The sequence below is a fragment of the Chinchilla lanigera genome, unplaced genomic scaffold (assembly GCF_000276665.1).
Source record: "Chinchilla lanigera isolate Chin_1 unplaced genomic scaffold, ChiLan1.0 scaffold00036, whole genome shotgun sequence".
Classification (NCBI taxonomy): domain Eukaryota; kingdom Metazoa; phylum Chordata; class Mammalia; order Rodentia; family Chinchillidae; genus Chinchilla; species Chinchilla lanigera.
The window spans coordinates 21,274,190-21,294,796 of record NW_004955437.1 but is presented as its reverse complement, the minus strand read 5'-3'; the positions used below and the strand labels follow the sequence as shown (position 1 = coordinate 21,294,796).

The window sequence follows — 20,607 nt, the reverse complement described above, 5'->3', positions numbered from 1 at the left end:
GGAAGAGGAGGTGCTGGGTAGCAGATCTCATAAAGACGTGCCCCAAGGAACCACACTATGAACAGTCGCTGTCCTTCAGCAGCAGCCTGTCCCCTGCAGATGTGCCCTTGTCACAGCACCCTGGCTCCTGGAGGATGACTGGCCCTGTCTGCCCTCACGCACCATCCAGGAAGCAGTGTTTCCTGGTCTGGGGGAAGCCCAGACCCCCACCTCAGGGGCCAGCCCACAGACTGGGGCCCTGAGCAGCGAGACTAATGAGAGTAGGGTGAGCTACAAGGGGTCAGCAGGGCACCTCTGCTTCCTGCCCTGACGAGGGGATCAAGGGAGCCTGGGTCATGTGCAGAATGGAGAGACTTGACCTCGAGGGGAGGGGCAGAGGTCACCACCCTAATGAGCAGGGCTGCTGCCCGGGAGGCACAGTCTCTTCCAAGATGTGTGTGAGACAGAAGCCTAGCTTCCTCCCTGGCTAGACTGTCCCTCTGCGGGTGGGAGGAGGGGAGAGTGGGGCCCCACTGCCCCTCCTGGACCTGTATTTCATCCAGTACTGAGCCCCTCCCCCAAGAAGCTACCAACAGAACAAGCATTGCCCTCCAGCTATGGTTCCCTGCCTCCTACAGGCTGCTGGGTAGAGGTGGGCAGCAGGCATCCGGTCTAATCTCATTGTGCAAGCCAGGAGCCTAGACCCACAGAGGGAAAGTGGACACACAGATGCCCCGAGGGCCATGGAAAAAGGAGGAGGGGGCAGGGGGAAACTGAGGAAAAGAGAGAGGAAGAGGGACAGTGGACAGGCTCTGAACAGCGGGTATTTCCAAGCTGATCTTCCACCGCACCCCCTACCAGGGGCTCTCTCTGGGGCCTCCTGGCTGAGTCAACCTGGTGGAGTCACTCAGAATGTTAGCAGAAGACCCTGGCCCTCCAAAGGGAAGCTGGCGCTCCAGAGGGGACTTGGACAACTGTGGCAAGAATGGCAGACTTCAGATGAGGGCCTGTTGCACCCTCTGCTGGCCACGGAGCAGCCCTGCACATGCAGGAGCCCCACCTCCTGGTGTTTCCAAGACCCCAGGCTGAACTGCTTTCACCCCACTGACACAGACCTGGGGACCCAGCAGAGAGAGAGCAGCCTGCAGCAACTATCTGAGGGAAGTGGACAGAACATCAGATCACCTGATGTCGGGGTGGCCACAGGGCACCAGCACCTGGACATGGGGAGAGAGCAAAGCAGTGTTCAAAGCCTTGCTCTACACAACCCTGGCAGCCATCCCTGGCCTCCCTGAGCCACTGCCTAGCAGAGAGACAGGAGGCACATCTGCCTGCATGAGAAGGCCCCTTGGAGCTGGAGGGGAGGCTTGGAAGGCGAGCATCACATGCAGAGCATTGCAGTCAGGGCTGCGCCTTTCTCTGCTCTTTCCACAAGAGGGAACTTAATGAATGGGGCATCAGTTTAATGGCTGTGGTCACTTCCTGAGGTCACCTCCCCACCTGTGCTGAGGGGTCACTGTCAGGGGTAAAAAAGGAGTTTGGCATTTGGAGCTAAAGATGCTGGCCTTCTGCAGAATTCCAAAGAGCATGAAGCTGAAGTTGACAGGCAGATGTCCATCTGTGCGTGCAGCATGGTCCCTGAGGCACTGCAGCCAGCAGTGAGCCGTGGGGATGGCAAAGGGCTGCACAGAGGGCCGATACTTGTCCAGATCCTGAACAATACATAGGGGCTTCTGTTGAGGGAATGGCAGAAAGTGTGACTGTGTTTTCAGGGACACAGATAATAGTTGATGTAGCCCAGAATGAGAGGTGAAGAGGTGAGGAAGGGAGTGGGTGTCAGAACGCCATGCCCAGGAACCTGGCCCTTTTCCTAAGGTCAGTGCCCAACAGAAGAGACTACGGGCAGTGGAGGTGCCTCGCCCAGCCCATGTTTTGGAAGCTTGCCTGGATGCCAGCCCAGGACCTATCACTGAGGAAGAGGGCAGAAGTCACTCTAGTCTGCAGCAGGATGAAGGAGGACCAGGACTGCCTGTAAGATGGCAGGGAAGAGGGAGCAGACACCCGAACATGTGGGGCCAGGTGCCCCTGTGCCCCACAGCCTGTGAATGCCAGCCTGGTCCACAGGTCCAACACTCAGACCTTGTAGGGCAGCTTCCTAGGAGCAGGCCTGGCAAGGCTCTGTGTGACCCATGCGCAGCCCCAACCTTCAGATGGCAAAGCTGCAGCAGGCTGGCAGCCGTCACCTTTGCTGGACAGCACCATGGGCCTGGCTGCAGCTTCCCGCTGGGGTTCCCTGTGGGCTGCAGCTCCTGAAGACAGGCTCTGCCCTCCTTCCTCCCCTGATGTGGCTGGTTAAAGTCTCGGCACATCTACCCTTGGCACATTTGTCACCGCCTGTCATCTCCATCTCCCGGTGGTGTGTCCGTCTTTCCAGCTTCACCCAGCCCATCAATGCAGCGTTGTCACCGGGAGATAAAGAGGTCGAACGTAAGGAGGAGCCGGGCTGAGATGGCAGAGCAAAGCTCATGACACCCCAGAGAGGCCACAGATGGCCTGGTGCCTCGGGACGGGCATGGCCAGGAAGGGGTAGAGAGAAGTGGACACGTGCAGGCCCAGGTCCACAGGCCTCAGGAGAGTTAGGCCCAGGATGAAGAGAAAGGGGTGCCCCTGTCGCTTAGTCAGCAGGCACCGTCCTAGCACACCTGCTGCAGAGAAAAAGGGACACGAAGTACCGGGCAGGGGCGGGGGCAGGGATGTAGTAGTCCGCAGCCACGTGGGCTGCTCCTGCCCATCGCCCTGCCCCATCGCACTGAGATCCAGGCTCAGCGGGCCACCGAGTGGCAGTGGGTCTTGAGCATGTCACCTTCCTCGCTGCACTTGGATTCCATTGGGTGGCCTCTGTCTCTGAGGGCCCTTCCTGCTCTGAATCTGTGACTTGGTGTCATGCAGGGGCGTGGCCCACATGGCTATGGCCACAGCAAGGTCCTCAGAGCTGGTGGGAGCTGGATAGCCATGCAGCAACCAGGCAAGCATTCTCACTGACGTCCTTGCAGGCCACGGGCCGAGTCTGGCCCTGTTCTCACAGCCTCTCTTATTCCTTCCTGCAGGGAGAGCGGGGCATGCCAGGGATGCCGGGCAAGAATGGAGCCAAGGTATCTACCGTTCACGCACCCCGAGCCACGCCCCCCACAACCAGCCCCTCTCCCATGCTCTGGGGAACCCCTGGAGTCACAGCTCCTCCTTGAGCCCTGTCCTGCTTGTGCCTTGCTGTAAATATGAGGTGCACATTCCCTCTACCCTCCCCTCTGCCGAGTTTACCTGGCCTCCATCTATCCCCAGCACCTTCCTGACTGGACCAGGCCTCCTCTGGGGTGTCTGAGTCATAAAACCTTTCTCAGGTAACTCAGCACCGGCCGCAGTCCTGAGACCCAAATGGGGAGTAGGGAACCAAAAAGATCACCTCCACTTTGAATTTGCTGAGTAGCACTTGGGGCAACAACTCGCTTCAGAGTAGGTGGTCTTGGGCCACTGTGGAAACAGGGTTCACTCCCAGCCACCTCCAGTCCATGAGGGCAGCAGTCCAGAGAAGCATGGGTGAGGTCCCCCTCCATACACGCTCGGGGCTGACTACACTTGGCAACGCCAGCTCCTTTATCTAGTGTGGTTCGCCATTCTCCCCACCCTCATTCGACTGCCCAACCCCCATCTCTCCTTCCTCTTTTGTTGCTCCCGACACCCAGGGATACCCCCTCTAGTCCAGCTGCTACCCTGTGGTAGTACCACCCTAGTATGCCTCCTAGGAACCCCAGCAGCTCGGCTACCCCATGCCTCATCCCCAGATGCCCTCCCGGGGTGCCAAGCTCAGCACTGGGCTCTCCCCACCCCCAGGAGCCAGTAGAAGTGACCGTCCTCCTCCTGTCCCACCTTGTCCATGCTGCCCATGACTGCAAAAAGCCTTCATGCCTTTTTCTTTCCCTGCCAGGGGGCTCCTGGGACCACCATGGCTGGGATGAAGGTCAGTAGAAGTTGTGACTCCACCCATCAGGGCAGGATGGGCAAACTGGTGCCCAAGACAGGAAGGGACAGCAGGGGCGCAGTGGTATGGCTGCTGGGCCAAGCAGAAGACACACAAGATTCGAAAGCACTTTGCACATGCCAGACGCACAACCTACAGACAGATGTTCAATTAAGCCTTGCAAGCAAGGGGCAAAGACTTACCAGCCGGGGCTAGGTGCTTCCCTAGCCTGCCAGCAGGCACCCAGAAGCCAGCTCTTTCCTGTGTGCTCTGGAACTCAGCAACCACATGCTTCCAAACTGCAACAGGGGACAACAGAAAGGGTCTTTCCCCTGAACTCCCACCCCAACACTCATTCACCTGGGAGGCAGGTGGGGCACCCTAGAAAAGCACTGACCTCTGCAGTAGGTGTGTTTGTGGGGGCACCATGTCCAAACCACAGGCTCCTTCCCCCTCCTCCCTCCTGGGTTACCCCACAAAGGTTCCACCTGCCACAACCCACACCTAAAGGAAGACGAGGGCCCTGTAAAGGTAGTGGCCCAGGAGGCCTCTGCCTAGCAGAGGAAAGCCAGGCTGGCCAGATACTTCGCCAACACCCTTGCATAGGACCCCTTTGCTCATTTGTTCCTGCGTTTTCTCTCACACATTTCTTTTCTTGAATCTTCCTTTTGTCTACACAGGGTGAGCCGGGGACCCCAGGAGCCAAGGTATGGATGCATAGGGTATGCCCTGGGCCACATGGTACACTCACAGGGGAGGTGGGGTGAGGCAGAGGGGCTTCTGTGTTTTGCTCTTGGTCACCCTGAGACCAGCCTGGACCCGGTTGAGCCACTCACTTGTCAGGAGCACATTGCCGGTGGCATTCTCTTTCCTGAAGCCTGACCTGTAGCTCACCAGCTGCAGGAGGCAGTGACTGCTGCCCCCTCACCCCCTGTACCTGCAGGACTCTCTTTCATTCTTGTCTAAGACAATAAGAGATGTAATATGAAAAAATATTTCCATGGCCAATTAAGTTTGAGAAACACTGGGTTAACAATATTACACAGGTTTCTTGGCTGCGGGCCTTCTCAGAGCCTTTAAGATGCTAACCATCCACTGGGAAACCCTAAAAAGGCAGCGTCTTAGGCAACATTAGCAAAGCTTTTCTGCCCAGTGCATCCTTGATTTACGAGGAGGAGCTCAAGGGCACAGTATTCTGGGATCTCTGGTCTCTGATCACTGCCCATCCACCTCACCCTACCCTATCCTCTTATCAGTGACTTTCTCTTCTTACAGCAGGGAAGCCAGGGCCCTCAGGTTTGCTGGGAAAGAGGGGCACAGGGTAGGACAGCATTATCTGAGTATCCCCTTTCCCCTTCCACACCTCCGCGGTGGGTGTGCTGGCTGCTGTGTGCTGTGGGTGCATGCATGCCAGGAACAGAGGAGGCAAGCTGGGCCAGCAAAGCTGACGCATCCGTGCTCAGAGCACGCCGCCCCTTTTGGGGACCTGCCTGCTGTGTTCCTGCGCGTGGTGGTTCACTGCAGGCCAGGACCTGTGGCCTTTCCCTGTAGACTGGCCTGTTTTAGCAGGGACACTCAGGCTGGGTCACCGCCCAGGAGCAGCCCAGGAGCAGCCCAGGCAGGGCCAGGCAGCTGGGGCCTCCTCAGTATTCACTCCCCTCCCATCTCCCGGGCCCTGGCCGCCTCTCCTCAAGCCCTCTTGGCTGCTTGCATTTTCCCACCCAGCCTGTACCTAAGGGCATGACACTTGGAGACTTTCCATGTCATCTTTTGGGGCTCCAGCTGGAAAGTTCATTGGGCCCGCAGACCACATGATGGCCCCAGGGCCCCCGCTTCACGTTGTTGCCTCTGGAACCATCGTTCCCCGGTGCCAGGAAAACAGGCTCTTCCTATGCTGATCCTCACTAAGCCCCCACTGGGGACACTCAGGGGCTCACCTGACAGTGGGCACGGATATGGACTGAAGCCCTAAACTTCAAGGTGACTGTGTTAGATGATAGGGTTGTAGAAGGTAATGAAGGTGACATGAAGTTGTAAGGGTGAGCCCCTCATCCAATGGGGTTGGGGGCCCTATAAAAAGAGGAAGAGACATCTTTCTCTCTTGTGTGAGGACACAGCAAGAACACAGCCATCTGTAAGCCAGAAGGAGGGCATCGCCAGAACATGGCCCTTCTGGCATCTGATCCCAGACTTCCAGCCTCAGAACTGTAGGAAGAGAGACTGATGCCATGCAGGCCCCGGGCTGCGGTGTTTTGTCCTGACACCAGAACAGACTCACCCAGGAAAGAGAACCTCAGGAGACCTGAGGCTGGAGGAGACCCCACACACTCGGGGGAAACTGTCCCCAGGAACACACCCTCCTGGGGCCTGGCTGGCTTCATCCGTGAAAAGAAACCAGGGTTCATTTTGTCTCTAAAGTACTCTGTGAGTCACGCCTAGGGGAAATCAAAGCGTTCTTCAATAGTGGACAAAGCTAGTGAGGGAACTGCCACATCAGAGACTGCAGTAGAACTGTTTGCTCCTGGTTCTAGAGGCCAAAAGTCAAACCCAGGTGTGGGCAGGGCAGGCTGCTCCTGAGGGTTACGAGGAAGCATCTGCTCCTGTCTCCCCTCTGTCCACTGGTGGCTTGGACTATCTCCCCACCTCTCCTCCATCCTCACATGGCACTTGCCCTGTGTGTGTCCAACTCCCCTGTTTATAAGGAAACCAACACATTGCAGAGGTCTGCCCCAGCAGGTCCAATAGGACCTCGCCTTAACTAATTATACCTGTAGTGACATGCTTCCCAAATAAGGCACCATTCTGAGGAACAAGGAGGTAGGACTCAGCATTTGAATTTGGGGAGCACGGTTCAATCCATAACAGGAAATAAACTTCCCAAAATAGTCCTTGAAAGGCAAGGTTCTGGGAGATGGTCTTCCCCCAGAGACAGGAGGAGGTGAGCAGAGAAGATGGGGGGCTCTAGGCTGGACAATGAGGGTGTGGGAAGGTTTCCAAGGAAGGAAGCGCTCCCCCAAGTACTGGCTTTCTGAATATCTCATCCATCCTGGGGACCCCAGAAAGGTCTAACTGCTGCTGGCCTCAGTGGTGATCTGTGGCCAGCGTTACTCGCTGCCCTGAGTGATGCGGGACAAGGTCCTATGGGGAGCAGTGATCCAGGCTGTCACCAGGTGCAGTGGCCTGGGGAAGGGCCCAGTCTGGGTGGGGTCTGGGAGGAAGTGGATCACCTGTGGAGGGGAAGGTAGACAGGCAGGAGGGAAGCAAAGACATCCTGGAGAAACAACTCCTAACCTCTGCCATCTGCCTCTCCCCACAGGGTGAGAAGGGGGCTGCCGGCTCCCCTGGCGTCCCCGGCCTCCTGGGACAGAAGGTAGGTATGAGTGAGCTCGGAATGCTGGCTCCCTCTAAGACCTCTGTGTCCTCCCCAGCCCCACGCATTCCCTCAGGCCCCAGCATTGGAGGTGTCCATCTCTCAGAAGGGGGGAAAGGGTGGCTGGACCACAGCCAGATTCCGGTTTGGGGGAGGGACATAGCTAAAATATGCCCTACTTCAAAGAACCTGGTAGCTATGACCCGGTTGGATTTCTTTACAAATACTCTGAAAACCTGTCCCCAGTCACAAGCCCTGAAAGATACTTCATTTAAAGACATTTTAAAAATGAAGCCATTTTAAAAAGACTTGAGGTTAAATAAGACTGGGGAAGGTTGCATAAGATAGGCCCCTTGGAAGTCGCGTTGCTCCCCAGCCTGCTGGAGGCTCTGAGCACACTGCAGTGGAGGCACTGACAAAGCTCCATGTCACTCTGCAGTTCTCAACACTGTTTAGCCACCACATCCTTTTATCACATCTCAAATATTCCCAAGCCTCTGGGGAGTGTTCCACAGAACACACTTTGGGAAACACCACGCAAGCCCCAGTGCTGCTGGCAGATCCCTCATTTTATCACTAAACCTGTCCCCTCCAAAGTCATCAGTGTTATGCTCCCCTCAATCCCACAGCCAGGTCAGGCTAGGTGGGATCTGAAGACCTCTGTTGGGAGCCCCCAGGCCTTTAGTGTCCCTTGGGCACCCAGCTTCTCTGCTCTTTTGAACTGGAGGAGACAGCAGGCGAGGTGTCAACCGCTCCAAGAGCAGCAGCAGCCTGTGACCTGACTCTGCCTTCCCCCTCAGGGAGAGAAGGGTGACACTGGCAACTCCATTGGAGGAGGCAGGGGGGAGCCAGGCCCTCCAGGGCTCCCAGGACCCCCTGGCCCAAAGGTGAGTCTTTCCTGGAATCGGGTCAAAGGGGTTGTCTTCAGCCCATTCTCAGGATCTCTGTGTCCTAGACACTGCGACTTCTCTGTCCTTCTCCCGCCCCAAGTGTGTAATTTTCCCAGTGGATTCAGGAAAGATCACATGGACCAAGTTCCTGCTTCTAAGCAGGTAACCAACCTTCCAGGAGCTATGTCTCCCCTGGGGTTCAGATGGCTAAGATAGACCTCAGTCAGGGACTGCTGGCCACAGGGCCTTGGCATAACTGGGAAGCCCCCACTCTCCTGCTCAAGATGAGTTGCAGTTGAGGCAGTGCACTCGTTCACCCCGCCAGCGTGTATCCAGAGCCCTGTACGGCGAGTAGGGCTGCAGAGAACCTGCCTTCGCCTCATTCACGATCTACCAGGAGAAGCAAACCCACAACTCACAGTCTAGAGCGCAGGGAGCCATAGGATCCCGCAGAGGCAGGCAGGTGAAGTGGCAAGCAGGACTGCTAGACAAGTCCACCTGCCACCTTGACTGTGGCTGAGCAGATCTTCCAGCCGAGCAGCGTCTTCACCCACGCAGCCCTGCCACCAGGCCCCAGCACTGACCCACTGAGCCAGGCTATGGGGCCTGCCACGGCTTGGGGCTCAACTGGGAGCTGGGGAGCTTTCCACCACTTCGCTGCATGCTGGGACAAAGGAAGGCAAGGGGAAGCTAGAAGGCTGTGTCCCCAAACTCTGGTCCGCTTTCCAGGTCCAGACAAAATGTCTGTAAGTGAAGTATTTGGACCAAGCCCCTCCTGCCCACCTCTCTCCCTATCTTCCATCCTGGAGTTCCTGGAGTCGCCTCCCCTGATGCTCAGGGCCCTCATGTGCCCCTCCGTCACCCAGGCAGGACCCGAGGAGTTGTGCCTTCCCAAGTGTCCCAGGTCCAGTCAGGGGCTGCAACTGGTCCCATGTATACTAACCAAGAACCAAGAGAGCCTTGGCAGGGCATCTAGACACCAGTAAACCGCACAGAATTCGCAGGAGCAAGAGAGTAGGCAGGAAAGGCCTCCAAAGGAGGTGCAACCAGGCCGGGCCGGTCAAGGGATCCAAGGCAGCTGGGTGAGAGTTAGTGGAAGCCAGTGGGGAAAGAGAGGCCAAAGACTAAATCCAGAACAGGAGCAGCAAGACCACCTTTTACCCCTCACACCATGTGTCTTCTTCCCCAGGGAGAAGCAGGTGTTGATGGCCAGGTTGGCCCCCCAGGACAGCAAGGAGCCAAGGTATGGACTTCCCCTCCACATATCCACCAGCTGCAGGATGAGGGTCCACTGAGAGAAACAGGCTGTCTCTAGACTGGACCGTAGGGCTGGACTCCAGGGCACAAAGCGGATGGACCATGACCCTGGCTTCCTTCTGGTTGGCTTGATGCTCGCCACCATCCACGGGAATAGCAGTTGTAGAAAAGGCAGCCCAGGGTTGGGACACTTAGGTTAGCGAGTGACACCAAGCTCCAGCTTCTGGCAGTTCCCCAAGCCACACGTCTAGTCAGGGCTCTCCCAGCCTTCCAGCTACTCCCTGTGAAAGGCTTGCGTCCCTCAAGGGGAGACAGGTAGGTAGGGGACAGCTCCCCTGGAGGTGGCAATGGCTGCATACTCCACCAACTGCCTGCCTGTAGAGCAAGTCATCAGACTTGAAATAGACCAAAGGCTCCTTCTCCTGTGTCTTGTCTTTCTATCTTGATTTTTTCCCTTAATATTAACATTATCTCTGGAAAATTAGGCCAGTGGTTTGTTTATCGCAGTTGACATCTACTCCCCATTGCTCTGCCCTGCTCCTTCCAACACAAACAATCCCTTAGCCCCAGCCTACTATGGAAGGTCGGTGTCCCTACACCTGTATCCGCCTGACTTCCTTGACCCCCGCGATTCATCCTGCATTTTGGCTGTTTCACAAGCAAAGTGGTCCCTGAAAGACCAGACAGGCTCTCAGGGCACCATCATTTTGTACCCAGGCAATGGGCAAAAAAGTGGCTGAGCCTTTGCCACCTGTGCAGAATGGAAATCAAGAGAAACAAAGGGCAGGGCTCCTGCTCCCAAGCGAGTAGCTGACTGGGGGGACTTGGGAGAGGCAGCCTGACGGACAAAGGGGTGTTACCAATAACTGATGTGGACAGAGAGAATACCATCAAGTGCCAAGCGGGAGGAACTCAGAGGAAGAGACGGGTAGGACAGGGGTTCAGGGACAGTTCCTGAAGGGCCAGAACTTGCCCTTTAACACCCAGAGGCATCTGCCTCCCGGTGGCCTGTGTCAAGATGAGCCTCCTGGCCCCCTGCAGGGCCCCTCACACACACCTGGCCGTCAAATTCCCCTGCACCCAGCTTTCTCAGCATTTTCCATTCATTTTGTCATGCAACAGGGGCAGCCAGGAGCAGCCGGACAACAGGGACCAGCTGGCCCCAAGGTAAATGTATCTCTAGTGCCTCTGGACTCATAATGCAAAGCATTGGGGTCTTGAGGGCAGGGCAGGGAGGGGAAGAGTATGCTGCTCCCAGGTGGGAGGTCTGCATGGCCACTGTGATTGGACCTAGCTTCTCTAGGCCTGCCTGTCTTGACTGTTGAAACAGAGGCTATTATCTGTTCTGTAGTCCCTGTGCACCCTCTGGACTGCCTGATAGGTCCACCGTGGCCACGCCAGATCACCCTGGGTGCAGGTCTATCCAGCCCGTGTGGGCTGCAGACCCTCTGATTCCTCTGGGTCAGCCCCTGGTTGAGATCTCATCTGCCTTCTAGGGCTCCAAGGGAGAACCCGGGAAAGGAGAAATGGTGGATTACAATGGAAACATCAGTGAGGCTCTCCAGGTGAGTGGGCTGCAGCCCAAAGGCTGGAGATCTGAAGGTTCTAGAGGACCTCGGCCCTGACCTTCAACAGGCCATTGAGCAGCTTCCAGGAAGAGCTTACCCGCTCCTGCTGTCCTTTGGCCTCTTGCTGTGCAGCATGCGGGCAAATGCTTCCCATTATTTGGCATCAAGTGGCCTGGATGGGCTCGGCTGGCTCTGGATAACTCTGGGCCCTAATGGAAGCATCCCGGCACCCTGTATGGAGCTGTCCATCCAGAGCTCTGTATTCCAGCTCCCCAGGACACGTGACTCTCTTTGCACATGGTAGAATCTGTCTTCTATCTATCTCTCTTTAGTGTCAATTTTACCCTATTTCAAGTACATGTGAACTCCACTTTTTAAAGCAAAGTGTCCCAACCTTAGCCAGGGTTGATGACTATGGCAGTGGGATGGAGAAGCTGTCCTGGGTGTTACAGGACGTTTAGCAACATCTCCCCTGACTAGCTATCAGGAACACGCCACCTGCAGTTGTGACCACCAAAGGTCAGGCATGAGCAAAGGTCCCCTAGGAGACAAAGCCACCCCAGACTGAGAACTCTTCCTGCAAAAGAACCCATTTGTGTGCATGGATTCATTTACAAGGTGCCCACAACCATCCTGCTAACCTACTTTGTGAGTGGTTCTGTACTTTGCTATACTGTGTCTTTCTAAGGACAGGTGTGGGAAGTCTGGGTTCTGGGAGAACAGAAAAGAACAGGAGAGGCCCCAGAGCAGGGGGTTAGTGGGAGAAGAGTTTGCCTCCTTCCCTTTTTGCTAAAAGGGAAGAGCGTTTGCTGTCACCACTAGGAGCAGCATTGGGCGCATAAGATGCTGGGAGTTCCCTGCCCAGGTGACAAACCTCTGGGAGAGGTGCGGGTGGCATAAAGCTGGGAGCCATGGAGCCCACCCAAGGGGTCTGCCTCCGCCTGTGCTCTTCACGGGACCATGGTGGGGCAGAAGGGACCTTCCAGATAGCTCTGGATCTACCCTTCAGCTAACTGCATGGTGTTGCTTTCAGGAGATCCGGACACTGGCCTTGATGGTAAGTCCTCCTCCTCCCTGGCTTTCCTGGGACACTGGGCTGGGCACAGGGAGGGCAGCTGGGAAGCGAGCACGTGAGTTCTCATCTCCAGGAAGCACACGCCAGGCTTCTGGGCAGAGCTGGGCCAAAGGTGAGCTGGCCTGGGACAGGGCAGGGGCTGGGCCTCTGGAGCACCCAGGCCCTAGCTGTTCACCAACACAGCTGTCCCCTGGTGGCACTGTAACTGTGTCACTAGAGCTCTGCTCACAGCTGTGTGAAGGAAGCAGCAGCATCCAGGAGCATGTGCCGACGTTTCTCCTTTCTATAAAACCAGTAGCAACCCTCCACATGTCCCCTTTCCTAGAAATCGTCTCATTATGTGTGCTTGGAAAACCAGTGAACTCCAAGCTGAGATTAGCACACATGGCTATCAGTGACGGGCTCTCAGGCAATACTCACAGTTAAAGTAACCACTCCTAGTTTCACTTCCAAGGTGGAGAGGGAGGTGAGACCGTGAAGTCCTCAGACTATAGGAATTTCAAGTCACCTGGTATTTTTTGTGACTGTGTGCGCAGACACAAGCTCAGAATCAAATGCCACTTACAGCCCATCCCAAACCTTGATTGATATTAACTGGATAATTCTGAAATCAATGAGCTTTAGTTAGGGGACATTAAAATACATCATTTGAAATAACTACTAGAAATAAAATTTTCCTAGACACTTTTTTCTTTTAAAACCAATCTAGGGTACAGCTCACAGTACAATGTTCCCACCTTAAGTATAGAATTCGATGAGTTTCACAAATGCAAATGCCATGTATCTGCAGAAAGTTCTTTCATAAACGCCAGGGAGTCGATCCCACACCACCCCAGCCTCAGGCCACCACGGACCTGCTTTCTGTCCCTGTGGACCTCGTGTGTCTTTTCTGGACCTTCATGAAGTGGAGTCACACTTCCAGAAGGACAGTGAGGGAAGGCTGTTCACATGGCTCTAGCCCACCCTCTTCAACCCACACACTCGGTGCTCTCTATTCCTATTCTAGGTTCCCCTTGTTATTTCCTTTGCAAAAAGCCAAGTGTTCCTACCACTGAGGAAATAATTGAAAACAACTGTCAGCCAGCCTCCCTTCGGCCAGCCTCCTCACAGAGCCCTCTGATGACAGCCAGCCTCCTGGGTGGAAAATTCTTCCATGTGTCTCCTCTCCTTTCTTTCCTAGGGACCTCCTGGTCTTCCCGGGCAAATCGGCCCACCTGGAGCCCCAGGGAGTCCAGGCCAGAAGGTAACACTTGCCTTGACCAGGGAGTAAAGATCTGTTAGGACACAGCATCCCTGAGCGATGATGCCAGGGCCACCCCTCGTCTTCCCGAGCCCGCCATGCTCCCGCCTGCAGTTCCTGCCACAGAGCACATGGGCTCTGCCACCCATCATAGCCCCCTCACCCTACCCACCACAGTTGCACCCGCCCTCCCTTGCCATCCATGTGCGGTCTTTCTTCTGGGGTGCTGGAGCCTGGAGATGAACCCCGAGACCCACTGGGAAACCAAGTTGCACCTGTGCAGGGTGGTATTTGAGTCCCACACACCCCAACCATGGCTTTCCCTTGGTCCATACACCCACCCATCCTGGTGCTTTTTCACAGCAAGATCACCCCTCTGTCCCCATATTTGCCCCTCTGCCTGGGAGAGCCCCTGCCCTTCAAGTGCCTTCCCCTCTTCCCTACCTTCCAGACTCCTCATCTTTCAAGCCCAATTCAAGACCTCCCCTGAGCCACCAGGCAGAGCCCGCTGTCCCTCCCTGCTCCCCGGGAACACCAACATGCTTTGCAAGGCGTCCCACTCCTGCCTCCCTGACCTAAGGAAGGGGCTCGGGCTGGTGAAAGAGGAGACAGGAGGAGCAGGGCAGGAGGAGACAGAGCCTGGGGATGCTCAGGGCTCACAGAGACCACACTCTTGCAGTCGTGGCTGAAACACGTACCACGGAGCCAGGTGGCAGGGTGGGATCCTGGTTCCCAGCCACTAACAGTGGGCCTACACAGCGGTGCTGTGGGCTCTGGTCTGTAAAGCAGAGACAGTGAAGGCACCTACCTCTCAGGACGGCAGGAGGAGTAAAATGCTCGCGCTCTGTGGGAAAGTGCAGAGAAGGCTGCTTGCACCCAGGAAGTGCCGCCTAGGTGACAGTTATTACTGCCTCTACTCCAAGAGTCACTCTTAGTTGTTCTGGCTACAGGGGGAGATTGGACTACCAGGCCCTCCAGGACACGATGGGGAAAAGGTAAGAAGAGCCATCTCCAGACAAGGCTCACTCTGGGCACTGAAGGGCTCTGGAACAGGCTAGCTGTGAGACCTGTGGGGACCGGGAAAAGCGGGCGGAGGGGCCGCAGGACCAGCCTGGGGTGGGATGTCTTTGTCTTCTCCAGTCAACGCACCAAAGAGCCCAGGGGTGCTCAGGGCTTACAGAGCCTGTGGTCTAGACATCCTTATCATTTCTTGTCTTTCCCCCTCTCTTCTCTTTTCTCCATGAATGTGCCTAAGAAGTGCTATTGATATTTTCTAAAGGGACCTCGTGGCAAACCAGGAGACATAGGCCCCCCTGGTCCCCAAGGACCCCCAGGAAAGGATGGGCCTCCAGGAATGAAGGGAGAGATTGGATACCCAGGGAGCCCCGGAGAAAAAGGGGAAACTGGACAAGCAGGCTCACCGGTGAGTGGCAGGACTGCTGGTCCATGTCCATGTGCCACCTTTATGCCCAACTTTGGCTCTGCACAATGCCAGCTGCTGCCTGTGGTGGAAAGCTAGGGCCAGGATTTGGGAGAGTGAGAGGTGTTCACGTGGTTTCCCTCAAGCCACTCACTTTATGAAGGACAGTTTTCTGACTCGGGAGAACTGAGTCTTGTTATGTCTTCACCTGTTGTACCCTTGGGAAAGTCCCTAAGTCTTGCAGAGTCTCAGTTTCCTCATCTCTAAAATGGGTACAAAAATGCCTTCCTTGTATACCTACCTCATGGGCCACTGGGGAAAGAGATGGTCAGGGGTGTGGAAAGCATGCAGAAACCCTGTCCCCAGGAGAGGTTGCATGTATGTAAAAGGGGCCTTGGCCGACTCCAGCTGGGCTGCTGTCTTGACCTGGGAGGCTTTTCATGGTTTCCATCTATGAAACAGGCACCATCCAGACCCCCAGCCATGGAGGAAGGCAGCCGTGCGTGTGTGCCATAGGGTCACAGACACTCGGCACATGACCTTGAGCTTCTCTAACAGAGGTCTTTGTTGATCTGTAGGGTCTAGACGGCCCAACTGGGGAGAAAGGAGAACCAGGTGACCAAGGGAGGCCCGGAGCAACAGGATTGCCTGGCCCCATCGGGCTTCCAGGATTTACAGTAAGGCGAGAGGGCCGGGCAGCAGGGGTGTTGGCAGGCAGCTTCAGATGAAGGTGCAGGAGCAAGAGTGCTTCTCACAAGGCCTCCAGCCTAACATCCCATGACAAGGCCGCACGAACCCTGAGCCTGCCGCCCAGCCTGGGGATCTCTAGATAACAGCTCCTCCATTTGAATGCGCACAGGGTTCCAGCTTCCTCCCACACACGCACAGTGACCTGTCTGCAGGTGCCCACCTGGCCCCAGAATGCTGCGCTCTTGGACTTGGAGCCCCTGCCTTGGAAGTGGGAAAAGCCTTAGGGGCCATCCAGTCCCACATCTGACTCAGTGCCAGAACAGGCAGGCAGCTCCCGTTCCATGGCAGGCAGCTCTAAGATGGAGGGGACGCTCGCGGGCGTGGTGGGGTGCTTCCCCATCAGCCTCCCCCTTGACCACCCCGAGGCTCTGGGCTCTGCAGCCATATTCGTTTTCTACTGCTGCATAAAAAGTCTCCACAAATGTAGCAGCTTCAAACAGCACATATTGGAAGTCAGGGCCCTGGCGTGTGCTGGTTGGGCCCCCTGCCCCGGGTCTCATGGGCTGCAGGCAAGGTGCCGGCCAGCTGTGTCTTCATCTGGAGCTGGGAGTTCTCTTACCAGCTCCCCGGCTATTCACAGATTGCAGTTCCTTGCCATGGCAGGAGAGTCCCTGGGCTCCTAGGGGTCGCCTACCATTCCCAGCCACCTGGCCCTTCCCATGCAAGCAGTTCAGCGTACTTCTTCAAGGCCAAGTACCCAGTGCTGGCAAGGTGGGGCCGTGTGTATGCAACATATTTGCAACATAATCTTAGCACACATTACATGTTTTTGCTCGTGTAACATGGATGTGATGATTTGTGACAGTCACAGGAGCGACAGCCATCAACTTTGCCCCATGCCCTGTTCCGTGGTTTAGAAACAAGTCACAGCTCTACCCCAGGCTCTGTCACCACAGGGACCATACAGAGCACCAGCCCCTCCCAAGGCTAGACCTCAGGTCCTTGGAGTCAGGGTTGCAGCACCTGTCTGTCACAAAACCGGCCTATAGCTTCCATGCGGAGGGTAGAGCCAGGCGAGTTTGTCGCAGATGTTCGGGGTGGGCCTGTGCCAGGCCCCCAGGACTCACACCCTGATGTTTTGTGCCTGCAGGGTGAAAAAGGAGAAGCCGGGGAGAAGGGTGACCCGGGAGCAGAGGTAGGTCACACCTGCTCTTCTTTTGTGTCCTAGATGATCATTTGACAAGGGCCTCATCAGAAATGATGGTCTCTCCGGGATACCCAGCATCTCTGTGCTCTAGAATCAAACCCCAGCTGCCTGACCCCGGGAAAGGCCAGAAGCTGAAGGTCTGCGGAGCTTCCTGAGCACCGCATGGCTGGCATTGAGCCTCAAGGCTGCTGCTCTGGGGTTCCCCACTGGCCAGGGCTGCAGGGTTACAGAGCATGCGCACTGTTTCTGTCCTGCTGCTAGAGTCTAGACATAGAAAAATGAACAGAACCATCACCAGTGGCCCCCAGTCCCTGGGGATGAGCACTCGCTGGGACAGGCAAGCATCCCAGAAGCTGTGTCACTTAAACAGGACCTGATGGCTTTGTAGGAATTTGCCAATAAGCGTCAAAGGACGGCTTTCCATGGAGAAGCACAGTTCTTTGACAAATGTGGTGGTGCAGGGAAGAAGAGAGAACAGCAGGGTGAGAGGCATCAGGGAAGAGGTGAGGTTTTCAGAAGATGGATTTGTAGGCTCAGTGGAGGAGGCCAGGGTGGCCACAGAGAGAGGACAAGTGGGAGGAAGGCCTGACCATCCAGCACACCTTAGAGCTAAGGGAGAGGCCCCCAGCCTCCTCCATCCCGTTCCCTGGCCCCTGTCACCCTGTCGTGTTACCAGCCCCATCCACCCCATCTGATGTAGTAACACAGACCTGATCCCGTCCTGTGCAAGTTACTTGTTAGAAATGGAACCCCCAACAAGATGGTCCCAATTGCAAGAGAAGCATCAGACACCAAAATGCTCCTCCCATAAGTATTTAATGGAAAAACTAGAAATAGCTCATATTCCTAAGAAAAGGAAAGGATTAAACAAGTCTTACTAATGCTGCTGCTCATGGTAATAGTCACCGTGATTAACAATTTTCCTCACATCAAGCGCTGCTCTAATCCTTGGCCAGGCGGTGACTCATTGTCGGTCCCCTCAGTGACCAGCACATCACCAGGGAAGGAGGCTTGTGGGAAATGTCACACAACAACTCAGAAAATATGTCTCATGTTAAGTGAGGAAAAACAAAATCAAAATTATATTTATGTATCATCATAAGTATATGTACATTCATATATATTCAACATGTGTAAGTATATAATATGTATATATTCAACATATTTTATGCATTTAAAAATGTGGAAAGAAAAGGCAAAATATTAGCAGGACTTCTCAGCTAGCTAAGTCAGGGATTTATTCTTTTTCTTTTTTTCAGTTCTCTTTTCATAAAATACTGTAATGAGTTTAACTTTTTTTTAGTTTTAAAACTATTAAATAGGAAAAATTGCCATGCATGGTAGCACACGTTTGTAATCCCAGCACTCAGGAGGCTGAGGCAGGAGGCCAGCCTGGGGGCAACCTGAACAATACAGTAAGACCTTTCTCAAAAAAAAATGAATAAATAAATAGGAAAATTTGACTTCAGGGAGGAGTGTATGCAATTCTGTGACCTGTAATACATGTATCGACTTGTATAACCACTACCATAATCCATTTCTTATTTATAATAAGAAAAAGAAAAGTAAGCGTTTTTTAAAGGAAGGTAGAGTTTCCAAAGGTTATTTTTCCTATGAAGTCACTATTAGGGAGCTGTGGAGCCCAAGGGACACTAGGGGCCTGACTGCTGCCACTATAGGCTGGCCTGACAGATGGGTCCTCGGCCAGGCCACACTCCGGGGAATTCTATCCTGGAAAGCCGAGGCACCTGAGAACCCTGAAACTGAGTGGTGTCCCCTACTCAGGAAGGAGCAGGCAGTGGCAGACCGTGCACAAGTGGATGTCATCTTCATCAGCGACAGACCGTGTAGAGAAGTGGCTCCTCCCCTCCACTGTCCAGTCTGAATCTCTTCCGTTGCTAGCAGCCCTCAAGGGGAATGTTCCCCACCTTGTTCCACACCCAGGGGACTTGAGCAGTGTTCTTCAGAGACACTTTCCCCTTCCCCCTCCAGATCGTCAGTTTCTGCTCCTCTAAGACAAGGGTCTCAAACTCAAGTGCCTACAGGGCCCGGGCACACGGCACACAAAGACCAGAGGTCTGAGCAAAGACGGCAGGTAGTAGCAGAGACTGACTGCATCAAGGACCTCAGGTCCCACCCAGTGGGAAAAGCTCTTATTCCTCTCCAGGAAGTTGTTGCCATGCACGGACATGACCTGAATCTAGTGCTACTACACTTTCCAGCTCTTTAAGAAATCTGGAAGAATAGATGCCCTGGGGACATTCTCAGGCAATGTTTTTTTTCAGTGGTGTGCAGGCAGGTGGGTTGCTATGAGTTCCTGAGCCTTCTCGTGGGAAACTGTGTATGGGGCTGGCCTCCCACGGGGGTCCTGCCCTCCAGTGGCCTTGGGAGGACCCTGGGCCGTGTCAGGAGAGAGGACCACATGGAATATAACAGGGCTCCCTTTTGGCTTCTAGATTCCTGGGCCACCAGGGCCAGAGGGGCCTCCTGGACCTCCGGTGAGTTTAGAGGCCTTGTTGGCAGCAGTTCAGTCCACTGTGGTCAGGTTCTCAACATCCCTCCCAGGTTAAAGTTCCATCCCAGGGACACTGGGGAGCCTGCAGCCATGCCTCCTTCTCTGGAAATAGTTGGCCCACACGGCAGCCCTTTCTTTCTCTCCAAGCTCTGCCCAGCATTTCTTAATCCTTTGCTGTCAGACATCTACTCCTCCTTGTCCTCCTCCCTGCTACCCAGCTGGCAAGAAAACAGGACTAAAATAGAAAGTGTCCTATTAAAAAAAAAGGAAGAAGGAAGCAAGTGGCCCATTAACACCAGTCCAGGGGGCCTTCTTGTGATTACAGAAACATAACCTGGGACCCCTTCCCACTGTACCTAGAGGGCCCCCATGCACCCTAATCTGACAAATGCTCATTTGCACCTCTGTGTGGCTCACAGTCCCCGCAGCACTGGGTGTCACCTGTCGTCACAGGTAGAAGTAGTAGCGGCAACAATGACAGTAGCCAACATTTATTCAAACTTACCATGTGCCAACATTAAACACTTTGTATACATTAATTTTTTTCATTTTTGCTGTGTCTCCTCAGTCTCCTCTTCATGAGATTCTAGGTCAGCCACGGGAGCCACAGACAAATTTTCTGTCAGCTCCTGGCTGAAGAAGACTGGCTCCAACTGTACCCAGAGAAGCCCCAAGCAGTACCCCTCTTTACATTCCCTCTGTCTGTCATGGGCAGGGACCCCAGACCACACTCTGCACTCAAACCCCTGCTCTGCTGCCAGCCAGCCCGTGGGCAGGGACGTGAACTAGAAACACAGTTCTAACGCACCTTGTTTTCATTTCACATGCAGGGGCTCCAAGGTCTACCTGGACCAAAGGTAAGAAGAGGTCATGTGAGAGGAGCTGGAGGAAGAGGGAAGAGGGGCTTGACCAGTGAAGGCAGAAAAGAGGGAAAGTGCTTCAGAGGCCCAGCTGACCCATCTCCCTAAATGGTCCCATGTGACACTCCAGCCATGGAGTGCCACCAGGGAAGAACAAGCTCTCACATTCCCTTTAACATCAAGCATTGACACCTGCATTCTTGGAACCCAGAATTTTCCCATCCATCTACTGACTCCACAGAGTGACAGGCTAGATTCTTAGAAAATGTGAAACCCCTTTCCCATCTCATCCGCTCCAGACCCTTCACTCACCCTGAAGTACAGGAGGAAAACAGACAACAGTGTAGCCCAGGACCCCTCCCAGGGCCAATCCCATTGGCCTCTGGTTTGGGGCTCTCCTGACCTCCTCCAAAGCATTGCAAGTGATTAGAAAGGGCTGGAAGCTGGTGGTTGGACAGTGACCCGTACCCTCTGCCCACACTGTTCAGGGAGTTTCTTCTCCCAGCAAGTTTGTGAGCCTC

General features: G+C 54.9%; 1 protein-coding gene across 14 annotated transcripts in view; it reads left to right on the top strand.

Annotated features, from left to right (window-relative positions):
• Col13a1 (collagen, type XIII, alpha 1) overlaps positions 1-20,607 on the top strand; it is a 136,976-nt gene that overhangs the window by 98,589 nt on the left and 17,780 nt on the right. For 9 of the 14 annotated variants that reach the window (XM_013517030.1, XM_013517034.1, XM_013517032.1 and 6 more), the window contains 16 exons: positions 3,087-3,131; positions 3,962-3,994; positions 4,675-4,701; positions 7,311-7,364; positions 8,165-8,251; positions 9,444-9,497; positions 10,634-10,678; positions 11,008-11,076; positions 12,113-12,136; positions 13,335-13,397; positions 14,345-14,389; positions 14,674-14,817; positions 15,393-15,491; positions 16,655-16,699; positions 19,168-19,209; positions 20,057-20,083. In XM_013517030.1, the coding sequence (XP_013372484.1) occupies positions 3,087-3,131; positions 3,962-3,994; positions 4,675-4,701; positions 7,311-7,364; positions 8,165-8,251; positions 9,444-9,497; positions 10,634-10,678; positions 11,008-11,076; positions 12,113-12,136; positions 13,335-13,397; positions 14,345-14,389; positions 14,674-14,817; positions 15,393-15,491; positions 16,655-16,699; positions 19,168-19,209; positions 20,057-20,083 (903 nt within the window). The remainder of the gene's footprint in view (positions 1-3,086; positions 3,132-3,961; positions 3,995-4,674; positions 4,702-7,310; positions 7,365-8,164; positions 8,252-9,443; positions 9,498-10,633; positions 10,679-11,007; positions 11,077-12,112; positions 12,137-13,334; positions 13,398-14,344; positions 14,390-14,673; positions 14,818-15,392; positions 15,492-16,654; positions 16,700-19,167; positions 19,210-20,056; positions 20,084-20,607) is intronic. The other 5 variants (XM_005390076.2, XM_013517035.1, XM_005390075.2 and 2 more) reach the window with 3 other exon arrangements.